General features: G+C 43.6%; 1 protein-coding gene across 2 annotated transcripts in view; it reads left to right on the forward strand.

Annotated features, from left to right (window-relative positions):
* The first annotated feature begins 1,602 nt into the window (after nt 1-1,602).
* Agk (acylglycerol kinase) overlaps nt 1,603-14,373 on the forward strand; it is a 91,069-nt gene continuing 78,298 nt past the window's right edge. The window contains exons 1-2 of one of the 2 annotated variants that reach the window (XM_042677287.1): nt 1,603-1,683; nt 9,352-9,469. In XM_042677287.1, the coding sequence (XP_042533221.1) occupies nt 9,369-9,469 (101 nt within the window). In that variant the 5' untranslated portion in view covers nt 1,603-1,683; nt 9,352-9,368. Of the gene's footprint in view, nt 1,684-1,766; nt 1,773-9,351; nt 9,470-14,373 lie in introns of those variants that run through there. The other variant, XM_042677288.1, reaches the window with a different exon arrangement.

Raw genomic sequence — 14,373 nt, forward strand, 5'->3', positions numbered from 1 at the left:
ACTCAGTACCTAAATGAAAGGTGGAGACTCAGGACAGAAAGCAAGATAATTCACACTGTTATGTAGTGTTTCCCAGTAGGGATTTGAGCACAGGATGAGCTTTACCTGTTTGTAATCTCAATAGCAGTTTCACTCACTTCCTTCCAAGCATTTGTCTAGGGGAGGAAGAGGGACACATGTCTATACATAGGAAATGGGCAGGGATGACTTTGGGGGTGGGGGCCATGAAAGGTACTGAACAAAAGTACATCCTTGGGGCCTCCCATGGGACCTAGTATATACCATTCTGCAAGGGTTGGCTGACTGATGCTGGAAGAAGGGAAGAAAAAGCTTTGGTTGACTTAGTCCTTACAACAATGTGGGGTTAGGACAGAGAAGTTAAACCCTCCGAGGTCAGCATTTGTGTTAGCTTCTCTGTAGGTCTCTAGTTCTCTATACTCCATATACTCTAGACTCCAGAGAGATGTGTAAAATGTAAACCAGACTCACTCTCTTATTTCATTAGACATAAAGTCCAAATTCCTTACCATCACTGAGAAGAAGATACGGAGTCTTCTCCTCATAAATTCATAACTGGGACAGAATCTTGTAACAAAGGACAAAGTAATGAGAGAAAATAGGCATGTTTACTGATGTGCACAACCAGATTAAAACTCAAGGCAACGACTTCAACAAAAAATAATAAAATTGAGAGATGACAAGAAAAAGAGAAGACTTTGAGTCTCTATGGGCAGTAACTTGGGTCAAACAAGTAGTAGATAAACGTTAGTTTGTTATGGCCCAGGTAAGGTAGCTCATGTCCATAATCCCAACTACGTGGAAGGAAGAGGTAGCAGTCCAAGAATGTGGGCAAAAGCAGAAGATGCTATCTGAACATGAACTAAAGCAAAAAGGATTGGGAGCATGGCTCAAGTGGTAGAGCAAGTGTGAGGCCTTCCGTTCAAACCCCAGTTCAGCCAAAATGTACACCATCTGTAAGGCGTATCAGTCATTTCAGTGCGGAGGAGGAGCTGAAGCTCCCTTCAGTGCTTCACCTTTGTTCTTCCCCACAGACAGAGGTGTGCAGAATACTTGGCCTTGGTAAATCTTAGGCAAGTGGAGGCAGGGCAGGGACCTCCCCTGCTTCTGCTTCTCCTTACCTGGTTACAGGTCAGCCATCTTTCTTTGGGCCCAGATCTAGTCTGGTCTGACACACCCTGAGGCCCGCCGGGCCCCCCCTGCTTTTCTCACCGGCTCTCGCAGGCCTTGTGGCTTGTGGCCCGGGCTCTGGCCCTCTGGCCCCGGCTGTGTCCTCGCCAGGCCCACTCTTCCCTTGAACTTGGGCCGGGGCTGCGGCTTCCGGCCATCTAATCTCAGGCCTGGTTGCCCCCTCTTTCTGGGGGAGACCTACCCAGCACCCCTTGATTTAACAAGCCCCCCCCGGCTGCCTCCCACCTGGTTTATTTCCCTCTCGGATTTATCACCACCTAAAACTGCCCCTTTTTCAGGGAGTTAATTCACTTTCCCACTTAGTGCCCCACACAAGGTAGGCCCAAGGCGGCGCGCGGGGGCTCTTCTCCCCCGCCACCGCCCCCGGGCCCGGCCCCGCCCGGAACTCGAGGGCGGCGGCGCGGTTTCCCTCCGTCAGGAGGGGAGTCTCGGGAGCGCACACCGGAAGGCGGGGCGGCGAGCGGCCCGGCCGTGGTGAGTGCGTGGGGGGCCTTGGGCGGGCGGCCGGGTCTCCTGCCGGGTCGGGGCTTGGGGCGGAGCCGCCGGAGCCGGGCGGGGCCGGGGTCGCCGGGACGGACCTGGGGTCCCTGGCGCCGGCCTGAGGACCCCGGGCCTCGGCTCGGAGGGGGCGGGCGGCGGCGGCGCGGCCCCGGGTGGAAGCCGGGCCGGGCCTGTACCTCTGTGGTCGGGGTTGGGGGGCGGGGAGATGTGCTGGCTCAAGTTCTGGGTCTGTGGCTACCAGTGACCCTCACTCACTCTCTCCTTCGGTCTTTGGGCTACTGGTGTCCGGCCCAATGATGGGTGGATTCATTCATTCATTCCAGGCCCATTTCTAGGTCGGGTGCTACCCAGATGGATAGAACTGCCCACAGGTGTTCTATCTATCTATCTATCTATCTATCTATCTATCTATCTATCTATCTATCTATCTATCTATCTATCTATCTATCTATCTATCTACTGTCCATCTACCTATCTGTATACCATCTATCTATCATCTATGTATCTGTCTGTCTACCTGTCTGTCTGTCTCTATCACCTATTTATCATCTATTTGTCTTTATCATCTATCATCCATCACAGAAATCCCTCTACCTTCCACATTCAGAGGCTGAGCTATAGTTAGAACTCGGTACCCCCGTTGTCACTGTATTTGATTCGGGTGCTCTGCATTTTGTATACGCATTTTTCTAATTTGGGGAGAGGAAGGGAAATAACCACATGCTGAAACAAGGATACAGGATGACCCATTGTAACAATGAGACATACAAGATACTATGTTGAAAGTCAACTTTACAACTTGGGGGGGGGGGGTGAGGAGGGAGGAGTTTCGGAGGTGGGGAAGGAAGGGATGGTTGGGGGAAAACAAAGGAGGAGGTAACAATGCTGGATAGGAAAGGTACGCATTACCTTACTCCTGTATCTGTAATCCCTCTGTACAGTATCTTTACAATAAAAAAATTAAAAAAAAAAAAGAACTTTGGATGAGGGTGGGAGACCTGCAGTGAGGATAAAAACCTATTCATTTAGCATACAAAATTTAGGCTTTTAGTCAGAGATACCTGCCTATTTAGAAGGGAATCGACATCATTAGTGAGTGCACTGCCTATGGTGTTGACAAGTACAGAAAAAAATGGACAAATTATGTTCACAGCCTTCTCAGGTAACATTCACCATGAAATTAGGTCATCAGAGCAGATGGTGGGTCCTTTTGTTAGTGAATGACTTACCCAGGTTCTTTTTTTTTGGGTCCGGTCGTGGGGCCTGAACTCTGGGCCTGGGCACTGTCCCTCAGCTCTTCAGCTCAAGGCTAGCGCTCTACCACTTGAGCCACAGCACCACTTCCGGCTTTTTTCTTTTTGCTTATGTGGTGCTGAGGAATCAAACCCAGGGCCTCATGCATGCAAGGCAAGCGCTCTACCACTGAGCCACCTGCCCAGCCCAGTCCTTACCCAGGCTCTTACCTCCAGTAAATAACTAGACTATGATCTGGTTGGAGACTCCTGGACCAGCCCTTTCCACATACTATTATTTTGTGCTGGTAGTGAGGCTTTAATCCACTGTCTCTTGTTCTCCCTGGGCCCTGGATTGGCTTCAAACCTTCATCCTCAGAACTCAGTCCACTGAGGATCAAGGTCTTATAGGTATGAGTGCTGGCATCTGGCTCCAAATTATTAGTAGTAATTATTATTACTTTTTTATTATTATTATGGTACTGAGGCTTGAACTCAGGGCCTGAGCATTGTCCCTTAATTATTTCACTCTGCTCCGTCACTTGAGCAACAACTCCACTTCAAGCTTTTTTAGTGGTTAATTGGAGCTGAGAGTCTCATAGACTTTTCCTGCCCAGGCTGCCTTTGAACTGTGGTCCTCAGATCTTAGCCGCCTGTGTAATTAGGAATACAGGCATGAGCCAGCCACCCTTTCCTGGCTGCATATTTATTTATTTATTTATGCCTGGGTACTCTTCAGCTCAAGGCTAGCAGTCTACCACTTGAGCCATAGCACCACTTCTGGCTCTTTCTGTTTGTGTGATATGAGGAATCAAACCCAGGACTTCATGCATGTTTGGCAAACACTCTACTACTAAGCCACATTCCCAGCCCTGCAAAATTATTTTAAGTACAGTAATCATTTATGTCAAAAGGTGAGTTTGAGTCAGAGATGAACTCAGATTACTCTCTAACTTACTGGCATTCATTTCACCTTCCCCTTTGATACTTTTTTTTTTTTGTCGGTCGTGGGGACTGAAATCTGGGCCTGGGCTGTGTCCTTTAACTCTTCAGCTCAAGGCTAGTGCTCTACCTCTTGAGCTTTGGGCATTTTCTGCTTATGTGGTGCTAAGGAATTGAACCCAGGGCCTCATGCGTGCAAAGCAAGCACTCTACCACTGAGCAACCTTCCCAGCCCCTGATACTTTTTTAAAAAAAAGTAGTCAAACTTGACCTCCACATGAGTCAGTCCCAAATCTGTATCTTCTGCCCAATTTCTCCTCCATTCAAACCCTTATATCCAGATAGCCAATGGACATTTACACTTGGTTGCTCTGTACCGCCTAAGCTTTTCTCTGTAAACATACAATACAAATCTGAAATAATCCTCCAAGTGTTCAGGCACATAACCTGTCTTGGTTCTCTTTAACCTCTTATAACCAATTAATTGATCACCACATGCTACCTATTCCTGGAGATCTAAAGATCTCCAATCCAATCTGACTTTCTTTTAATTCCTTCCTAAATTTAATGCCTAGGAATTATGGTAGAAACTTAGTAATGGCTCTCTTTAGCTTTACTTTTAATGTCTACCCATTCATTTTACATTCTGCTAAAAAGTGATTTTTCTCAAAGTTCAAATATGATCATATTACTCTCCTGTTAAATCCCATATATTTTTTCCCATCGTCTTTAACATAATACCCAAAGTCATTAATGTAATCCAAAGTCTTTTCTGATGCTTTCCTCACCCTCATCCTGTATCTCTAAACCATTCTTTCTCGAAGTTGGGCATGGCACTGACCTTTGTCAGAACTATGGGAATCATCAGCTCAGTTTCAGAACAAATGACCCTTTTGGGGAAGAGAAGTAATAGCAATGAGTATGGATTTCAAACAAGTTCTGTGCATTTTAATATGTGGGGCATTAAAGATTGAGGACCTCTGTTCTAGATACACACTCCTGTTTAATCCTGCTTTTTATCCCCACCAGATGACTAATGAAGTTCAGGACATACTACTCCAAAATGTGGCACCTTAACACTTGAGAAACAGTAGAAGCAGGAAGCCCACTTTTTTCGTACCTACTCTTCTTCCCTGAAACAGACCCTGAAAGAGATCTTTGACCTTCTCTGTTTAAGACCCTCCTGTGAGGGATACCCATCCTACACATGAAGGGAAGAAATACTCTTAAATCTTTGAAGATGCAAAGACACAAAAAAATCGCATCAAACTTGCTAAATTCCCCTTTGTTGTACCATACTTCTGCATAACTGTCCCCTCCTCATCAAACTTAGCATAAAAACACACGTTTCCCTATTTGGATATTCATTTTCAAAGGCCTTTGTGCCATGAAAATCCGTATGCTCTTGTTAATATGGCTTTATTATAGGGATCATAGTTGTGAGTCTTTGAATGGGTGAGAAAAGAAATCTCATATTACTTGTGTTCTTTGGACATAACTTGCATGTTTTGTCTTTGTACAGATTTAGTTCAGGCTACTAACACAAAAATGTGTTAGACTGGGGTGGTTTAAATAATAAATTTATTAATAAATATTTCTTATGGGGAATCTGTGAAAATCTGTCTGGAGATCTGTAACCAAGCTACCAGCATAGTTGGGCACTTGGTGAGAGCCCTGTTTCTGTATTCTTGCTTTGTCCTCACATAGTAAGAGGCGGAGGGGCCCGGGGGTGGCGGGGGGAAGGTATCATGGTGTCTTCCTATAAGGTCCCTATCCCTTTCAAAAGGGTACCATCTTGGTTACCTCTAAAAGTGATCTCTCATGTGAGGGTGTGATACCACCTTATTAGAACTCCAATGTCCATTCTCTATGTCCAGACATAGAGAATGCATACATAGTTCACACATAGTTCTTTCCTTAAAGGACCCTTTACATTGATCTTCTGGTATTGTAACAATTTTTTTTTGCCAGTCCTGGAGCTTGAACTCAGGGCCTGGGCACTGTCTCTGAGCTACTCTTGCTCAAGGCTAGCACTCTACCACTTGAGCCACACCACCACTTCCGGCCTTTTCTGCTTATGTGGTACTGAGGAATCAAACCCAGGGTTTCATGTGTGCTAGGCAAGCACTCTACCACTAAGCCACATTCCCACCCCAACACAATTCTCTTAAGAAGTATTTTCATTGTCTTTAAGTAGTTGTACAAAGGAGTTGCCATCCAACAGAGCAGTTTATGATTACAATTTATCTTGATTAATGTCATCCCTTGCAACCTTCTTACCTATCCCTTCCAACCCATCCCTCACTTTTCTTAATTTTTAGGTTGGTATTGAAAATCTTTTCAATTGAACAAAGGTTTGTGTATACAGTGCATCTTGATTTGCGTCATGCCCTCAATACCTTACCTCCCCCTTTGATGTACCCTTTCCTTATTTTCCTCAATTTCGTGGTATGTACAGTGAATTCTTGCTTGCATTCACTCCCCTTTCCCTATTCATTCTACCTCTCCCCTGGCTCCCATCCTCCCCGCTTGTGTTTTAATTGTGGGTTTCAAAGTTGTGAGCACTCAAGAATGGCTTTTACTCTTTTTTGCCCCAGCTTCTGGCTCAGAGCCTGCCATATAGGCGTGTGTGTGTGTGTGTGTGTGTGTGTGTGTGTGTGTGTGTGTTTTAAGAGCCTGCCACATAGGGGTGTGTGTGTGTGTGTGTGTGTGTTTTAAATTTTTGCCAGTCCTGGCTCCCATCCTCCCCGCTTGTGTTTTAATTGTGGGTTTCAAAGTTGTGAGCACTCAAGAATGGCTTTTACTCTTTTTTGCCCCAGCTTCTGGCTCAGAGCCTGCCATATAGGGTGTGTGTGTGTGTGTGTGTGTGTGTGTGTGTGTGTGTGTGTGTGTGTGTGTGTGTGTGTGTTTGTGTGTGTGTGTGTTTTGTGTGTGTGTGTGTTTTAAATTTTTGCCAGTCCTGGTGCGTGTGGGGTGTGTGTGTGTGTGTGTGTGTGTGTGTGTGTGTGTGTGTGTGTGTGTGTGTGTGTGTGTGTTTTGTGTGTGTGTGTGTTTTAAATTTTTGCCAGTCCTGGTGCGTGTGTGTGTGTGTGTGTGTGTGTGTGTGTGTTTTGTGTGTGTGTGTGTGTGTGTGTGTGTATGTGTGTGTGTGTGTGTGTTTTAAATTTTTGCCAGTCCTGGTGCTTGAATTCAAGGCTTGGGTACTCTCTGTGCTCTTTTTGCCCAAGGGTAAGTGCTCTACCACTGGACATCATTTTATTGGCTAACTGGAGATGAGTCTCATCGACTTTCCTGCCCAGGCTGACATTGAACCGTGATCCTTAGATCTCAGCCTCCTGAGTAGCTAGGATTAAAGGCATGAGCCACCAGCTTCTGGCTTATAGATGTTTTTTCAATGAAGGAATGGTTTAGTGTTGGATGGGGAGGAAGTGCCTTTGGGACCCTTTCTGTGCTAGACTTGATGATGTCTTAGAGTCTCCAGAAGGTGGGCTCCCTGGCACCAGATTTATTGTTGCATGTAACAACAATGTTTCTTCCCAAGAGGGATTTTTGAATAGAAGAATTAGACTTTTTAGTAGAAGCAGCTTTTTTTCCTGGTCTATGTACCTCACTTACAAAGTCACCAACATTTAAATTTTTTTTTTTTGGGTGCGGTCGTGGGGCCTGAACTCTGGGCCTGGGCGCTGTCCCTCAGCTCTTCAGCTCAAGGCTAGCGCTCTACCACTTGAGCCACAGCGCCACTTCTGGCTTTTTTCTTTTTTGCTTATGTGGTGCTGAGGAATGGAACCCAGGGCCTTGGGCATACAAGGCAAGCGCTCTACCACTGAGCCACCTTCCCAGCCCCCAACATTTAAAGTTTTTATCTTGAAACTAATTTATAGCATATGCATTGCAAGTTTAAAAATAAATGTGATCCACCATCTCACAACCTAGAGGAAATTACTTAAATTTTTTGTTTTTGTTTATGTTGGTATCTTAAAATTCATATGTATATCTTGACGTTATACCAGTTATACATTTTTTTTTTTGGTCAGTCGTGGGGCTTGAACTCAGGGCCTGAACACTGTCCCTCAGCTCTTCAGCTCAAGGCTAGCGCTCTACCACTTGAGCTACAGCACTATTTCCAGTTTCCTGGTGGTTTGTTGGAGATAAGAGTTTTGGACCTTCCTGCCCAGGCTGGCTTTGAACTGTGATCCTCAGATCTCAGCCTCCTGAGTAGCTAGGATTACAGGCGTGAGCCACCAGCGCCCCGGCTATACATGGTTTTTTATCCTGCTGATTTTGCTTAAAACTTTCTTATTTTTTCCCACATCTATAAGCATTCTCAGTAAAAACAAAGTTACTTTAAGACTTATTTCATTGATGTTTTATAAGTAGTTGTCTATCCCAGATTTTACTTGTGTGGAATCTAGCAACCAACAGAACAAAGTCCTTACTCTCTTGAAGTTTGCATTCCAGTTCATTCCAATAGGATAGACTAAGCAACAAATTAACAAATAAGAGCTTCCAGCCAGTGGCTCATGCCTATAATTCTAGCTACTGAAGAGGCAGAGATCCAGAGGATTGTAGTTTGAGGCCAGCCTACACAGAAAAGTTGAGAGACTCCATCTCCAAAATAATCTGGAGATATGCCTCAAGTGGTAGAGTGCCAACTGAGCAAGCAGACTGAGTGAAGGCAGGCTCTGAGTTTGAACTCTGTTACCAGAAAAAAATAAACCAAAAAAATAGTAAATAAAAAGAAATACTATGATATGGTAAGTGCCATGGAGAAAAAAAAATAAGGTTATATTTCTTCATTTTGTTTTTTAGTTTTTTAGTGTTTTTTAGCTTACTTTCATTATAGGGATTTATGGATGTATCTATCTTGTTTTATTTTGTGACTATGATAATTGAAAAGTTACTAATTTTATAGGCAAATGATTATAGTTCTTTGTTATTTGTAAGTCTTTGAGCATTTAGGAGACTAGTCACACACATTTCCTAGCTGGAATTTTTTGTGCATTTTCTTCTACTTAATTTCCTATTAAAGGCCTCTTCTAATGTTTAGAAGAAGCCCTTACTGATGTGTTATTGGGTCCCTCATATATAATGGTCGGTTAGTCTTAAACAGTGGCATAGTGAAGGGTAAAAGTGAGAAAAGCAGTGGAAGCCTGGAAGTCTCCTTCCTCCCCTTCTGCTCCTCCTCCTCCCTTCTGATGTCTTGAAGAAAAAGTGAGCAGATAAGGAAGAAGTGTAGTTGAGGTAGAAAGATGTGAAGGAAGAAGGAAACAGAGGTAGGTGAGTGAGTGAGATGGTGAAAGTAGGAGGGAAAAAATGAGAAAGCAGAAATGATCAGAAGGAAAAAAGGAATGAACAGAGGAAAAAAGGATAGAACAAATGTCCAACTGGCCAAAGAGTACTAGACTGTTACACAGTTACAGAATACTTGGATAATGACGCTTTCCTTTTTTTGCCTCCCCTAACCCAGCTCATCTCCAGGAGAAGATGACTGTGTTCTTCAAAACACTTCGGAATCACTGGAAGAAAACCACAGCTGGGCTCTGCTTGCTGACATGGGGAGGTCACTGGCTCTATGGGAAACACTGGTAATAATGGTCACTCCACCTCACCTTCACCCCGGCCTCATAACAGCACAATCAGTGCAAGGCTTGAGGTTGAAATTTTGTCCCTAGCACATTGTGGGTGAAAAGGTATTCAAACCAGAGCCAACACAAAAGTATCTTATAATCAATTCTATGTAATTGAAATATAGGAACTATTATTAACACTCATGCTCCAAGGTACGTAGATTATAGTAGTAGTGAGACTGGAAAGGAGACTATTTTTATTTTATTTATTGTTGAAGATATTGGGGTCTATCCTGCAGAGTATAAACTCCTCTTCTAAGTTAGTAGTGGATAAAAATTGGAACTCATGTATCTCCTTGTTCCATTATTTACTGTGTCTTCATTGGTCCTTACTCCAGTTACTGGATGCTCATTGGCTATGACTCCTCCATCTCCTTGCCTGCCCCCATCTGTCCTATGAACCTAGGGCAACAGAAACTGCCTATTTTTTAGCCTTCAGACATGGAAGGAAAGGGAAGTACTGAAGCTCTTCCGGTTTAATATGGTAATAAGATTAAACAAGTTTTACTATTAAAAAAACCCATCCAAACATATTGCAGTCTTTTGAGAAATAAGTGCTACATTTTCAATATGTAACAACACAGGACTCCAGAAGTCTTAAGTGAAAAGTTTTGTGTGGAAATGTCCACATTGGAAAAAAAGAGATTCATACAGATGCTTTTTGGCATTTCTCAACTGACCATTGTGGGAAAAACTAGGATGCACCATGATGCCTTCTTCTATAACCTGGGACATAGCCTCCCTCCACCCCCTTCTTTTCTTTCTAAGTATGCTCAAGATTCAACTCATAGATTCCATTAGCTAGCATCTCTGAGGAGACCTAAGAAGCTTATCTTTTATAATGTAAGAAATGACAAGGGTGGCACATTTATCTTAACAAATGGACTCTGAGGCATGTAGTATTTTGCTTTTCCTCTCTTTTCTAAGTAACTCGAGCCTTCAAGGAGAGGCTCCTAGTTCTAAGCTACAACAGGGACAGCTCCATCTGGGGACACAACACCCATTGGGGATTATTATTGTTTTCCTAACTAGGTGAACTGTCTAGGAGTTGAAACTTCAAGATTCAAGATTCTGTAATAACTTCCTAGAGTCTTGTGACTTTAAAAAGGGCCAGTTAGGTTTCCAGAATGAACAGAGGCCCCATTCTAAGTTAGTTTAGAAACAGCTTGAACCCAAAGTGTGCTAGAAGTCTGGAGGCTTCATTTTGCTCTGTTTCTGCCCTTGAATTTCAAGATTATTGCCCCAACTGTTTACCATCCCCCACCCCCGCATTGTCTGCTCTTTTTCCCCTCAAACTTACCTTCTGCATGCTTTGAAGCTACTTAACCACTTTTATTTTATTATTATTATTATTAGTTAATTAACTTTTTCTTTTGCCCTTCATGGGGCTTGAACTCTGTTGCAAAGCACTGTCCCCTAAGCTTTTGTGCTTAAGACTAGCACTCTACTACTTGACCACAGCTCTTCAGGCTTTTCGTGATTAATTGGAGGTAAGAGTCTCCTGGACTTAACTGCCTGGGCAGATTTCACCCTCCTGAGTAGCTAGGATTTCAGATGTTGCAACCAGCTGCATGCCCCTTAACCTGCCATGATTGGGAACAAGGTAGTAATGGAGACTGGACTATGGAACTGAGGTTTGGGGTATCGGGACCTGTAGCCTTCCACCAGCTTTAGATCCCAAGGTTCTATTCACCAAGGTTTTCATTGGTCTTGTATAGGGAAGCATGTGCAGAAAGTAAGATATAAACTTCTACATGGGACAATATTTTGTATACAAGTGGTAGATGGCCTCCTTATTTGGGGAAAGACAGCTAAACAGTAAACAGTTTACAATTTGCATAAACCTGTTTACCCTCAGACTCCCACATAGTTTAGTGTGGAGTTAGCTCACACCCAGGATAGAAGTCTGAATTCGTAAGCCAGGACTGCTTGACCTTTCCAGGAAACTCTCAGTATTCTCAGAGTCTTTGGGGAGAAGGCATTCCAATCTCCCAATCCGTTGGGGTCTCGCAGCTCAGATTTTTGGGTTCTCACATCACAGTTGAGCCACCAGCACCCAGCAGCCACTTCTATTTTTATTTTTTATTTTGATGTGCTAAGAACCACATTAAATTTGCAACCTTAATCATTTGTGAGTGTATAGATCAATAGTGTTAAATAAATTCACCTTATGTACAGATTTCTAGAACTTTTTTTTTACACCCATTGAACAATCTTTTCCTGTTTTACATTTCTCCACTTCCTTACTGTTGCTGTGAGCTTGACTGTTGCACCTACCTGGCATATGTATAATCATATAAAGTTGTCATTGTAGGAATTTTTCATGACCATCTCCGAGGACCATGCAGAAGCAGGCAGGCCCAGGAGAACTATTACTGTAAGGTTTATTAGAGGGGTCATATCTCCCCAGGAGAGGGAACACATGGCGCCGGTCCATGTCCAAGTGGCAAGTAGGTCTGGGATGGGGGGAAATGAGGGCGGAAGTGAAGTAAATAAGTGCACAAGTGGGTCTGGGCGGAGAGAGGGAGTGGCCAGCTGTAGGATGGGAACTCTAGGGCAGGGAGGAGCTCAGGTCGGGGTGGAGCTGAGGACCAAAGGTAGGGATGACCAATACTGTTGTATTGTGACAGGTTTACCTCCCTTACAAAATGTTTTTTAGGCTCATCCATGCTATGACAAATGGCAGAATGTCTTTATTTTTAAAGACTGAGTTACTAGTATTCCATTGTGTGTATGTGTCACAGTTGGCTATTGTGAATTCTTGTGATGAACTCGGGAATGCAAATATCTTGATGAGATGCTGCTTTCAATTCTTTTAGATGAATATTCAAAAGTGCTGGATCCTGTAGTAGTTTTATTTTTAATTTTTTGAGAAGCCTCCATACCGTTTTCCATAACAGCTGCATCCTTTTATAATACCACCAACAGTGCCTGAGGGTTCCATTCTCTCCATATGCTCATTAATGTTTTTGTTTTTGTTTTCTGCAGTGGGAGTACTGGGGTTTGAACTCAGGGCATTGTGATGCCAGGCTGGTGCTCTACCACTTGAGCTCTCCCTTTATTCCTTCTTGTTTTGCTTATTATTTTGGAGATAGAGTCTAGTGAACTTTTATGCCCAAGCTGGCCTCAATTATAACCCTCCAGACCACAGTCTTCTGAGTAGCTAGGATTATAGGTATAAGCCACTATTACCTCTCCCCAAGTAATCTTACCCTCTCAGATTGCTTTTGTCACCAGCTCTAGGTAGCCACGGCTTAGATTTCTGCAAAGGCCTCTTCTGAGCTCGACCTGAACATAAAATTCAACTGTGTGTCTACTTGGAGGTTTCATAGGTGTCTCCAACTCAATAGAAGATTTCTCAATAAGAAGACTTCCCACCAAACCTGTTCCATTTTAGCTTTTAATCAATACCATTCAACATCCACCAAATTTCCCATTTGTACCTCATCTTCATTTCTCCTTATCCCCATCCCCCAGACCAAGCTTATGCATTTTAATAAGTTTTTTACTGTGAAAATACTGTACAGAGGGGTTACAGTTACATGAGAAAGGTAATGAATACATTTTATCATTTTGTCCCCTCCTTTGTTTTTCCCCTACCATCCTGTCCCTCCCACCTCCACAACCACCCCCATTCCCCCCGCCTAAATTGTACAGTTCGTTTTTCAACACGGTGTCTTTTACATCTTATTATTGCAATGGGTCAATCTGTATCCCTATTTAAACATTTTGTTTTTTTCCCTTCCCTTCTCCAAATTATGCCAACATCAAATAAAGTGAAAACGCATTATACCATGGGGGAGGGACATACAAAGCAACAAAAAAATCACATGGTACCTTATAAGTACGTTAGAAACAATAGTAAGAAAGAAAAAACCACTTGTGTCTATCTTGGGGTTCACTTCGCTTAACTTCATCTTATCTGGTCATATGTATATACAAGCTTATGCATTCTAAGTGACTTTTTTTTGGTCAGTCATGGGGCCTGAACTCTGGACCTGGGTGCTGTCCTTCAGCTCTTCAGCTCAAAGATAGCACTCTACCACTTGAGCCACAGTGCCACTTCCAGCTTTTTCTGCTGGGGTAATGAGGAATCGAACCCAGGGCCTCATGCATGCAAGGCAAGCACTCTACCACTGAGCCGTCTTCCCAGGTCCCTAAGTGACTTTTTATCCTCAGAATCTCTTCCTGTGTTTTCTTTGCTTGTCCTCACTCACCACCATCATCCACACTGCCATCTTCTTGCATGGAGTCTTTTTTTTGTGTGTGTCAATTGTGAGGCTTGAACTCTGAGTTCAGCTCAAGGCTAGTGCTCTACCACTGGAGCCACAGTGCCACATCCAGTTTTCTAGTGGTTAGAGACAAGAATTTCATGGACTTTTCTGCCTGGGCTGGCTTTGAACCCCAATCCTCAAATCTCAGTCTCCTGAGTAGCTAGGATTATAGGCATAAGCCACCGGTGCCCAACTTGCTTGGAGTCTTAATGGCCTCCTGTTTTCTCTGTATCTGATATGGTCTGTTTTGTATACTATCACCACAATATTCTTTTCAAGTGCAGGTTGCTATTTCTTTTAGAATCAAGTTGAAAATCCTTGCCAGCTCTAGGTGAGGTTGACCTGTCAGCATGTAGCTATATCCTTGCTGCATTCCACCTTTGGCATACGCAACACTGAGGTCTTCCAAAGTGACCTATTCTGTGGAGTGTCTTCACATAAGTTGTTTCCTAATTCTTCTCCAGGCAACTAGCTCTCTAGATATCAAATGTTATTTCTTCAAGGTGGTGTCCCTGTACCTTCTAAGTACAGATAAGGCAGTCTTTCCATTCTTCCTCCATTGTACTGTGAATTCCTTGTTTGGCTCCC

The sequence above is a fragment of the Dipodomys spectabilis genome, unplaced genomic scaffold, assembly GCF_019054845.1.
Source record: "Dipodomys spectabilis isolate Male_0828 unplaced genomic scaffold, ASM1905484v1 ptg000034l, whole genome shotgun sequence".
Lineage (NCBI taxonomy): Eukaryota > Metazoa > Chordata > Mammalia > Rodentia > Heteromyidae > Dipodomys > Dipodomys spectabilis.